The 12,421-nt window shown below is 38.9% G+C and overlaps 1 protein-coding gene across 1 annotated transcript in view; it reads left to right on the top strand.

Annotated features, from left to right (window-relative positions):
- DNAH12 (dynein axonemal heavy chain 12) overlaps nt 1–12,421 on the top strand; it is a 234,173-nt gene that overhangs the window by 175,663 nt on the left and 46,089 nt on the right. The window contains exons 58-59 of the mRNA XM_032412204.1: nt 197–369; nt 10,690–10,830. Of these exons, the coding sequence (XP_032268095.1) occupies nt 197–369; nt 10,690–10,830 (314 nt within the window). The remainder of the gene's footprint in view (nt 1–196; nt 370–10,689; nt 10,831–12,421) is intronic.

The following is a 12,421-nucleotide window of genomic DNA, read 5'->3' as shown; positions in this document are numbered from 1 at the left end:
TTCTTTCTTTCTTTCTTTCTTTCTTTCTTTCTTTCTAGCTTTTATCATAATAAAGCCTTTTCTTATAAACTATGCCTCTATAATTTTGTCATTGAGTTGGGGGCTCTTTTTTTAAATATAAACTTTATTATATGAAAAATACATAATTAAAAAACACATTTCCTACTCCTTAATCCTGCTTTTTCTTTTCTTCTAGATTGCAGAAAAAACGGAACTCAAAATAGCAGAGTCTCGAGAAGGCTACAGAGCCATTGCTAAACATTCATCAGTATTGTTCTTCAGCATTGCAGACCTGGCTAACATTGATCCCATGTACCAGTACTCTCTCACCTGGTTTGTCAACCTTTATATCAACTCTATTCATGACAGGTAAACATTCTCTAGCTTCATTCATCCTCTCTAGGTTGGATTTTCACCATCCTTTCCCCAAAAATACGTAACTTTTTTCTTATTTTGTAATACACATTCATTATAGAACATTTAAAAACGTGGAAAAGTTGAAGGGCGCCTGGGTGGTGCAGTCAGTTAGGCGTCTGACTCAGGTTGTGATCTAAAGGTGGTGAGATGTTGGGCTCTGCGCTAAGCACAGAATCTGCTTGAGATTCTTTCTCTCCCTCTCCCTCTGCCTCTCCTCCTTGTGCTATCTCTTTCTCTAAAATAAATAAATAAATCTTTAAAAAAAAAATATGGGAAAGTTGAAAGAAAGGGAGAGAGAAAGCCCCCTTTTTGTTCTAAGTTTTGTTTCACCCCTACTCAAGATATAGGCATAGAGGGATTAGCTTTAGTCCTTCTTGCCTCTTTTAAGTATTTTAATATGGCGCTTGACTTATTTTTGCTGGCAACTCCAATACCTCTCTCCACCCTTGAGATCTCTAAAAAGTTTCAGTCCCAGGGTGCCTCACTGGCTCAGTCAGTACAGCATGCAACTCTTGATCTCGGGATTGTGAGTTTGAGCCCCACATTGGGTGTAGAGATTACTTAAAAATAAAATCTTGGGCGCCTGGGTGGCTCAGTTGGTTAAGCGACTGCCTTCGGCTCAGGTCATGATCCTGGAGTCCCGGGATCGAGTCCCGCATCGGGCTCCCTGCTCAGCAGGGAGTCTGCTTCTCCCTCTGACCCTCACCCCTCTCATGCTCTCTCTCTCATTCTCTCTCTCAAATAAATAAATAAAATCTTAAAAAAAATAAATAAATAAAATCTTAAGGGGTGCCTGGGTGGCTCAGTCAGTTAAGCATCTGCCTTCAGCTCAGGTCATGATTGCAGGGTCTTGGGATTGAGCCCTGCGTTGGGCTCCCTGCTCAGTGAGGAGCCTGCTTCTCCCTCTCCCTCTGCTGCTCCCCCTGCTTGAGTTCTCTCTTGCACATCTCTCTCAAATAAATAAATAAAATCTTTTAAAAATAAATAAATAAATAAATAAAATCTTAAAAATAAATAATATTTTTTGAAAAGCTTCAGTCCCACATTTCTAATTGTTTGCTAGATATTTTCACTTTAACTAGTTAATGGATATACACAGATTTTGGAGTCAGACTGGAGAAAGGGGTTAAGTCTCGGTTCACCACATACTAGCTACGCTGATACAGGCTTTCTGTAATTGCCTCAATTTTCCTTATCTATAAAATAGAGATAATAATAGTACCTACCTTTTAGAACTGTTATGAGAATTTAATATCTGTGAAGTGTTTATCACAATGTCTGGTATTTAGTACCTGCTGTATTTGTTAAGTAGAATAAAAGTATGATTTGAGCCTACCGTGTATAGTCTACAGGGGCTCTTGGTAGGACAGTCTCTCCTGAGTGATTGATATCCCTAAGCTTTCCCAGTTGGGACTTGGAATTTGAATTTACACAGTCCACACGATGGAGGAGATCCAAGCCAAGGAATTGACATAAATGTCACTAACAAGTGTCAGCAAGGACGTAGAGTCCTCAGAACCCTCATACACTGCCGGCAGGATTGTAAAATCCTGCAGTTTACAGGATTGCCACTTTGGAAATATTTGGGAAGTTCCTGAAAATATTAAACATAGATTTGCTGTATGATGTAGTGATCAGCAAATTCAGTGATTCTTGAGTATATTGAAGAGAATTAAATGCATATGTACACACAGAAAATTACAGTCTTTTTGTTTTGTGACATAAAAAATTTATATTCAAAAGTTACTTGATTAATCTTTTCTCCCTTCAGTATAGTGATATTATTCATGTGCAGTACAGTTAGCTTCATTTGTTGTTGGTTTGGGGGTTCTTTTGTATTTCATTTTAGAATTTTCCCTTCATCCTTGTTGATTTTATTATATTTTTGAGCATATAAACCATTAACGTGAATCCAGAAGTAAATCCTGTACAAAAGGTCTGCTCAGAGAAGTGTCACCATCTGCTGTTCTTCATCCCCTTTCCATGGGCCAAAAGATTGCTTTTTAAAAATGAAACTAAATTTTAAAATTAAACTAATTTTGAGACAAATGTAGATTCACATGCAGTTATATTTTTAAAAAGATTTTATTTATTTGAGAGAGAAAGAGAGCACAAGGGAGGGGGGAGGGTTGAGGGAGAAGCAGACATCCCGCTGAGCAGGGAGCCTGATGTGGGATTCCATCCCAGGAATCTGGGATCACGACCTGAGCTGAAGACAGACGGGTAACCGACGGAGCCACCCAGGCACCCTTCACATGCAGTTATAAGAAATGATACAGTGGGGCGCCTGGCTGGCTCAGTAAGTGGAGCGTGCAACTCTTAATTTGGGGTTGTGGGTTTGAGCCCCATGTTGGATGCAGAGATTACTTAAAAAAAAATCTTAATAAAAAAAAGAAAAGAAATAATACAGTGATCTTGTGTACTCTTTTTTTTAATTTAATTTAATTTTATTAGGTTATGTCACCATACAGTACATCATTAGTTTTTGATGTAGTGTTCCATGATTCATTGTTTGAGTATAACACCCAGTGCTCCATGCAATACGTGCCCTTCTTAATACCCATCACCGGGCTAACCCATCCTCTCACCCCTTCCCCTCTAAAACCCTCAGTTTGTTTCTCAGAGTCCATAGTCTCTCATGGTTCATCTCCCCCTCCGATATCCCCCCTTCATTTTTCCCTTCCTTCTCCTAATGTCCTTCATGCTATTCCTTATGTTCCACAAGGAAGTGAAACCATATGATAATTGACTTTCTGTGCTTGACTTATTTCACTTAGCATAATCTCCTCCAGTCCCATCCATGTTGATGTAAAAGTTGGATATTCATCCTTTCTGATGGCTGAGTTAGTATTCCATTTTATATATGGACCCCATCTTCTTTATCCATTCGTCTGTTGAAGGGCACCTTGGCTCTTTCCACAGTTTGGCTATTGCGGACACTGCTGCTATGAACATTGGGGTGCATATGGCCCTTCTTTTCACTACATCTGTGTCTTTGGGGTAAATACCCAGTAGTGCAATTGCTGGGTCATAGGGTAGCTCTATTTTTAATTTTTTGAGGAACCTCCACACTGTTTTCCAAAGTGGCTGTACCAACTTGCATTCCCACCAACAGTGTAAGAGGGTTCCCCTTTCTCCACAACCTCTCCAACATTCATTGTTTCTTGCCTTGTCAATTTTTGCCATTCTAACTGGTGTGAGGTGGTATCTCAATGTGGCTTTTGATTTGAATTTCCCTGATGGCTAATGATGATGAACATTTTTTCATGTGTGTGTTAGCCATTTGTATGTGTTCTTTTGAGAAGTGTCTGTTCATGTCTTCTGCACATTTTTTGACTTGATTATTTGTTTTTTGGGTGTTGAGTGTGAGAAATTCTTTATAGATCTTGGATATCAGCCCTTTGTCTGTAGTGTCATTTGCAAATATCTTCTCCCATTCTGTGGGTTGCCTCTTTGTTTTGTTGACTGTTTCCTTTGCTGTGCAGAAGCTTTTTATTTTGATGAAGTCCCAGAAGTTCATTTTTGCTTTTGTTTCACTTCCCCTTGGAAATGTATCTTGAAAGAAGTTGCTGTGGCCAATGTCAAAAGGTTACTGCCTATGTTCTCCTCTAGGATTTTGATGGCTTCCTGTCTCACATTGAGGTCTTTCATCCATTTTGAGTTTATCTTTGTGTATGGTGTTAGAGAATGGTCGAGTTTCATTCTTCTGTATATAGCTGTCCAATGTTCCCAGCACCATTTATTGAAGAGACTGTCTTTTTTCCATTGCATATTTTTTCCTGCTTTGTCGAAGATTATTTGACCATAGAGTTGAGGGTCCATATCTGGGCACTCTATTCTGTTCCGTTGGTCTATATGTCTGTTTTTGTGCCAGTACCATGCTGTCTTGGTGATCACTGCTTTGTCATATAGCTTGAAATCGGGCAACGCGATGCCTCCAACTTTGTTTTTCTTTTTCAACATTTCCTTGGCGATTCAGGGTCTTTTCTGATTCCATACAAATTTTAGGATTGTTTGTTCCAGCACTTTGAAAAATGTCACTGGAATTTTGATCGGGATGGTGTTGAAAGTATAGATCGCTCTGGGCAGCATAGACATTTTAACAATGTTTATTCTTCCAATCCATGAGCATGGAATGTTTTTCCATCTTTTTGTGTCTTCTTCAATTCCTTTCATGAGTGTTCTGTAGTTCCTAGAGTATAGATCCTTTACCTCTTTGGTTAGGTTTATTCCAAGGTATCTTACGGTTTTTGGTACTATTGTAAATAGAATCGATTCTCTAATTTCTCTTTCTACAGTTGCGTTGTTAGTGTATAAGAAAGCAACTGATTTCTGTGCATTGATTTTGTATCCTGCTACATTACTGAATTGCTCTATGAGTTCTAGTAATTTGGGGGTGGAATCTTTTGGATTTTCCACATAATCACATATCACCTGCGAAGAGAGTTTGACTTCTTCTTTGCCAATTTGAACACTTTTTATTTCTTTTTGTTGTCTTATTGCTGTTGCTAGGACTTCTAGTACTATGTTGAACAATAGTGGCGAGAGTGGGAATCCTTGACGTGTTCTTGATCTTAAGGGAAAGGCTCTCAGCTTTTCCCCATTGAGGATGATATTCGCTGTGGGTTTTTCATAGATGGATTTTATGAAATTGAAGAATATTCCCTCTATCCCTATACTCTGAAGAGTTTTAATCAGGAAAGGATGCTGTATTTTGTCACATGCTTTTTCTGCATCAATTGAGAGGACCATATGGTTCTTCTCTCTCCTCTTATTAATGTGTTCTATCTCGTTGATTGATTTGCGAATGTTGAACCACCCTTGCATCCCGGGGATAAATCCCACTTGGTCATGGTGGATGATCCTTTTAATGTATTGTTGGATCCTATTAGCTAAGATTTTGTTGAGAATTTTGGAATCCATATTCATCAGGGATATCGGTCTGAAATTCTCCTTTTTGAAGGGGTCTTTGCCTGGTTTGGGGATTAAGGTAATGTGGCCTCAAAGAATGAGTCTGGAAGCTTTCCTTCTGTTTCTATTTTTTGAAACAGCTTCAGGAGAATAGGTATTATTTCTTCTTTGAATGCTTGGTAGAATTCCCCATGGAATCCATCAGGCCCTGGGCTCTTTTTTTTTGGGGAGGTTTTTGATCACTGCTTCAATCTCGTTACTGGTTATTGGTCTATTCAGGTTGTCAATTTCTTCCTGTTTCAGTCTTGGTAGTTTATAGGTTTCCAGGAGGGCATCCATTTCTTCCATGTTGCTTAATTTATTGGCATATAGTTGTTGATAATAATTTCTAATAATTGTTCCTATTTCCTTGGTTTTAGTCATGATCTCTCCCCTTTCATTCATAATTTTATTAATTTGTGTCCTTTCTCTTTTCTTTTGGATAAGTCTGGCCAGTGGTTTATTGATCTTATTCATTCTTTCACAGAACAAACTTCTAGTTTCATTGATCTGATCTACTCTGTTTCTGGTTTCTAATTCATTGATCTCTGCTCTAATCTTAATTATTTCTCTTCTAATGCATGGGTTAGGCATCGTTCATTGCTTTTTCTCCAGTTCTTTAAGGTGTAAAGTTAGTTGGTGAATTTGGGATTTTTTTATTTTTTTGAGTGAGGCTTGGATGGCTATATATTTCCCCTTTTGGACCGCCTTTGCAGTATCCCATAGGTTTTGGACCAATGTGTTTTCATTCTCATTGGTTTCCATGAACTGTTTAAGTTCTTCTTTGATTTCCTGGTTGACCCAAACATTCTTGAGCAGAGTGGTCTTTAGCTTCCAAGTGTTTGAACTTCTTCCAAATTTTTTCTTGTGATTGAGTTCCAGTTTTAAAGCATTATGGTCTGAGAATATGCATGGAATAATCTCAATCTTTTGGTATCAGTTGAGACCTAATTTGTGACCCAGTATGTGATCACATACATACACATTCTGGAGAAAGTTCCATGTGCGCTCGAGAGGAATGAGTATTCTCTTGTTTAGGGTGGAATGTTCTGTGTATATATCTATGAGGTCCTTCTGGTCCAGTGTGTCATTCAAAGCTCTTGTTTCTTTGTTGATTTTCTGCTTAGATGATCTGTCTATTGCTGAGAGTGGAGTATTGAGGTCTCCTACATTTAATGTATTATTATCAATATGACTCTTTATTTTGATTAACAGTTGGCTTATGTAGTTGGCTGCTCCCGTGTTGGGGGTGTAGATATTTACAATTGTTAGATCTTCTTGTTGGATAGACCCTTTAAGATTGGTATAGTGTCCTTCTGTGTCTCTAACTACAGTCTTTAGCTTAAAATCTAATTTGTCTGATATAAGAATTGCTACCCCAGCTTTCTTTTGAGGTCCACTGGCATGGAAGATGGATCTCCATCCCTTCACTTTCAGTCTGGATGTATCTTTAGGTTCAAAACGAGTCTCTTGTAGACGGCATATGGATGGGTCCTGTCTTTTTATCCAATCTGCAACCCTGTGCCGTTTTATGGGAGCATTTAGGCTGTTCACATTGAGAGTGATTATTGAAAGATATGAATTTATTGTCATTATGTTGCCTGTGAAGTCCTTGTTTCTATAGATTGTCTCTGTAAATTTCTGTTCTATATCACTCTTGGGGTCTTTCCTACTTTTATAGAACCCCCCTTAATATTTCTTGCAGGGCTGGCTTAGTGGTCACATATTCTTTTAGTTTCTGCCAATCAAGCTCTGCATCTCTTCATCTATTCTAAATGACAGCCTTGCTGGATAAAGTATTCTTGGCTGCATGTTCTTCTCATTTAGTACCCTGAATATGTCTTGCCAGGCCTTTCTGGCTTGCCAGGTCTCTGTGGATAGGTCTGATGTTATTCTGATGTTCCTTCCTCTGTACATAAGGAATCTCTTCCCCCTAACTGCCCTTAAGATGGTTTCCTTGGTTCTAAGATTTGCAAGTTTTAATATTACATGCCGGGGCATTGACCTGTTTTCCTTGATCTTGGGAGGGTTCCTCTCTGCCTCTAGGACACGAATGTTTGTTTCACTCCCCAGATTAGGGAAGTTCTCAGCTACGATTTGCTCAAATATATCTTCTAGTCCTCTCTGTCTCTCCACCCCCTCAGGGATTCCAATAATTCTGACATTGGAACGTTTCATGGTGTTACTTATTTCTCTGTTTTCATGGATTTTGAGTAGTTTCTCCCTGGCTTCCTCTTTTTCCTTCTTTTCTATCAGTTGGTTTTCTAGATCACTAATTCGTTCTTCTGCCTTGTTTACCCTAGCTGTTAGAGTATCTAAATTAGATTGGATCTCATGATAGCATTTTTAAGTTCTGCTAGTTCAGCTTTCATTTCTGCCCTTAGAGATTCTATGTTGCCATCAATCGATTTCTCCATTCTAGCTATTGTCTTCATAACTGTTACCCTGAAGTCCATTTCTGAAATCTTGGTTATATCTGTATGCATTTGTAAATCTGTGGCAGAAGTCATAGTCTCTGAGTCTTTCCTATTTTGGGGGTTCCTCCTCCTAGTCATTCTGTTGAGGGGTGGTTGAGGGAATGTACAAAGTCCAGATTATTGACCACAACCCAAGCAAGATGCACCTGTTTTATAGGGAACCTCCCCCAGCCTGTCTTCTGGGGGAGGGGCCTGCTGTGCTGTTACTCAGGCAACCCTGTTTGGGCAGAGTTGTCCTGCCCCCTGGGGGGGGGGGATGGGCTCAGTGAAAACCGGTTTTTTGGGGCTTTTGTTCTCTGGCGGCTTTCCCTGGGGGCTTTCCACGTCCCTTCCGCAAGTCAGAGCAGAAGAGACCGTTTCTAACCCTCTGCCTCAGAGCAGAGAGATCGCAGTTTGTTCTTCAGTGAGCTCTCCAGGCCACACTATCTCTGTTTCTGTCTGTGCTGCTATAAACTGCAGCGTCCTCGGTTGTGCACCCCTCCGCAGCACTCCCAGTCCTTGCCTCCATGTCGGGGCACGTCTCTGCCCTTTGTGCTTCTAAAACCGCCAGCCACCCCCAGTTCACACGTGCGGCCCCACCGCTCTGGGTTTCAGTCGGGGAACTCCCCTAAAGTCCTTTCCCTGCCACTGCCGGTCTGCAAGTCTGTGCCCCGTCCCCAGCGTGGGAGGCTTTTGCAAACTGGCGGTGCAGGATCCTGAAGGCTCCCTCCCCCTTCCGTTTTATCTTCCGATATCTGCCCGTGGAATCACGGCTCCTTGCTTCATACCTCGAAAACAACCACCTGCGATATTCTATTTGTAGAGATCCAGATCTATCTTCTTACATCTCAGGCTGATTTCGTGGGTGTTCAGAGTGGTCTGGTGGATATCCAGCTCTATTCAGGGGACCGGTTGGAGGGTCCCCTACTCCTCTGCCATCTTTTCCCAAGTCCCGATCCTGTGTACCCTTTACCCAGTTTCCTCAATGGTGACATCTTGGAAACCTCTACAATAGTATGAGATCAAAACCAGGATATGGATGTTGATACAGTCAAGACAGGGAACACTTGCATCAGCACAAGGATTCCCATGCTGCCCTTTGCAGCCATATCCACTCTTACCCTTCCCTACCCTCTCCTTAACCTTTGACAACCACTAATCCAGTCTCCATTTCTGTAATTTCATTATTTCAAGAATGAAATCATATAGCACATAACTTTTTTTTAAAAAAAGATTTCTTTATTTTAGAGAGCAAGTAAGCATGAGCAGGGGGACGGGCGGGGAGGGGTAAAGGGAAATAATCTCAAAGAGACTCCCTCGCTCAGTGGAGAGTCTGGCTCAGGGGCTTGATCCTGAGATCATGACCTGAGCTGAAATCAAGAGTCTGACCCTTAACCAACTGAGCTACCCAGGTGCCCCATATTTGCATATAACTTTTAAGGACTGACTTTTTTTCACCCAGCTTCATTCTCTGGGGATTCATCCAGGTTGCGTGTGTCAGTAGGTTGTTCCTTTTCATTGCTGAAAAGTATTTCATGATATTGATGTACTCTAGGGCATCTGGGTTATTTCCAGTTCTTAGCTATTATGAATACAACTGCTATACACATGCCTGTGCAGGTTTTTATGTGAACATAAGTTTTCGTTTCTGGGATAAATGCCCAGGAGTGCAATTGCTGGGTCATGTGGTTGTTGCTTGTTTATTTTTTTTTTAAGTAGATGCCAAACTTTCCCAGAATGGGTGTATCATCTTACATTCCTTTCAGTATTACTGAAAAATTTTTGAACTAAAAAAAATGAAAATAATACATGATTATTACAAAATTTTAAACAAATAAGAGTATAAAGAAGAAAAATATCAGCCATAACCACACCCAGAAGTAACATTTTGTCCATATATTTTCTGGCTTTTCACATATTTTTTAAAAATATATACATCTTGGGGCGCCTGGGTGGCTCAGTCATTAAGCATCTGCCTTCGGCTCAGGTCATGATCCCAGGGTCCTGGGATCGAGCCCCACGTCAGGCTCCCAGCTCCATGGGAAGCCTGCTTCTCCCTCTCCCTCTGCTCCTGCTTGTGTTCCCTCTCTCGCTGTGTGTGTGTGTCTCTCTCTGTCAAATAAATAAATAAAATCTTTGAAAAAATATACATCTTGATCTAGATTTGATGTTTCTTTGGGACAAAAATGTTTCATACTTCTTTGTGTCTTACAGTTCCCTGCCCAACATAAATCTCACATAATAGGGATTTAATATAGGTATCTTTTCATTAACTATTTGTTTTCAGTCATTTTGGAATACAATAAGAAGTTTAGAATTTTGAAAATAGATGGTATAAACCCAATTTCGTTTTCTCATAGAATTATACTGTGTTTTTTACTTATAATTTACAAGAAGTTGCACACAAACACAAAACTATATAGGCAGGTCCCATGTATCCTTCACTCAGTTTCTCCAGTGGTAACATTTTGCATTACTGTAGTACAATATCAAAACCAGGAAATTCACAGAGCTTATTCAGATTTCACCAGTTTTTTTTCTTCTTTTCTAAAGATTTTATTTATTTATTTGAGATGGTGGGGAAGGGCAGAGAGAAACTCAAGCAGACTCCATGCTGAGCGCAGAGCCCCTGCAGGGTGACCTCCCACGACCCTGAGATCAGGACCTGAGCTGAAACCAGGAGTTGGTTGCTTAACCGACTTCCACCAAGGCACCTGCAGATTTCACCAGTTTTATATGCACTCGTGTGTGTGTGTGTTTAGTTTCATATTTTTAACAGTGAATACTTATGTGTTAATTCATGTGTTACTTATTTTTTCTTAGTTTTGTTTGACTCAATATGTTTGCCTGTTTTTCAACCTTTCAGTAACAAATCCAAAATTTTGGAAAAGCGCCTACGATATTTAAATGACCACTTCACATACAACTTATATTGTAATATATGCCGATCACTATTTGAGAAGGACAAGCTGCTGTTTTCCTTTTTGTTATGTGCCAATCTTCTTCTGTAAGTTACTTGATTTTTCTTTATTCGCTTTAAAAAACTTGCCTGGGGAAACTAATTGATGAGGATGTCTTCTCACAGAAGGATATCATGTTTCTGCTCTGTTTAAGTCATGATTTTACTTGTACATTTCTCTACAATAGTATTGGTGTTTTGATATTTAATAGATTTTTAAAATGTGGGTCACACATAAAAGTCCACACAATATTCATGTACACTTCAGTGAATTCTTAAAAAGCAAAAATTATGTAACTACCAACCAGGTCAAGAAATAGAGCCTTTTCAGAGTAGCTGGCTGGCTCAGTTGGTAGAACATGCAACTCTTGATGTCGGAGTTGTGAGTTCACTTAAAAAAAAAAAAGAAATAGAGCCTTTTCAAATTGGTTTCTTTCACTTAATAATATGCACTTAAGGTCTTTCCATGTTTTTTCATGGGTTGATAGCTCATTTCTTTTTAGCACTAAGTAATGTTCCATTCTCTGGATGTATCACAGTTTATTCACCTACTGAAATACATTTAGGTTGCTTCCAAGTTTTGAATATTATGAATAAAACTGCTATAAACATTTGTGTGTAAGTTTTTATATGCATATAACTTTTCAGCTCATTTGATTAAATACCAAAGAGTGTGATTGCTGGATCATGTGGTAAGAGTATGTTTAGTTTTGTAAAAAACCTGTCTTCCAAAGTAGCTACACCATTTTTCATTCCACTAGCAATGAGTAAGAGTTCCTGTTGCTCTGCATCCTTGCCAGCATTTGGTCTTGTCAGTGTTCTGGATTTTGACCATTCTAACAGATGTGTAGTGTTATCTCATTTTAATTTGCAATTTGCTAATGGCACGTAATGTTGAGAAATTTTCATATGCTAATTTGCCATCTTTATATCTTCTTTGGTGTTGGGTCTTTTGGCCACTTTTGAATCAGTTTAATTGTTCATTTTTCATTGTTGAGTTAGATGATAGTCCTTCAACAGATATGCCTTTTGCAAATATTTTCTCCCAGTCTGTGGCTTGCCTTCTTATTCTTTTGACAGTGTCTTTTTAAATTTTAATGAAGTCCACCTTATCAGTTCTTTCTTTCATGGCTTATGGTATTATATCTAAAAAATCATTAACATATCTAAGGTCACCTAGATTTTCTTCTATGTAATCTAGGAATTTTATAGTTTTGCATTTTACATTTAGGTCTATGATCCATTTTGAGTTAGTTTTTGTGAAGAGTCTCTGTCTAGTTTTTTTTTTTTTTTTTTTTTGCATGTGGATATCCAGTTGTTCCAGCACCATTTGTTGAAAAGATTATCCATTATACTGCCTTTGTTTCTTTGTCAAAGATCAGGTAGCTCTATTTATATGTGTGTATTTCTGGATTCTTTATTCTGTATCACTGATTTATATTTGTTCTTTTGTAGTATTGACTTAATTAGCTTTATAGTAAGTCTCGAAGTCAGGTAGTGTCAGTCCTTTGTTCTTCTTAAATATTGTGTTGGTTATTCTGGGTCTTTTGCATCTTCATATAAGGTGAACTTTATAGAAAATCCACAAAATTCTTTTTTTTTTAAAGATTTTATTTGTTTATTTGAGAGAGAGAGAGAG

The sequence above is a fragment of the Phoca vitulina genome, unplaced genomic scaffold, assembly GCF_004348235.1.
Source record: "Phoca vitulina isolate PV1807 unplaced genomic scaffold, GSC_HSeal_1.0 scaffold13, whole genome shotgun sequence".
NCBI lineage: Eukaryota > Metazoa > Chordata > Mammalia > Carnivora > Phocidae > Phoca > Phoca vitulina.
This window is presented reverse-complemented; position numbering and strand designations above follow the sequence as displayed.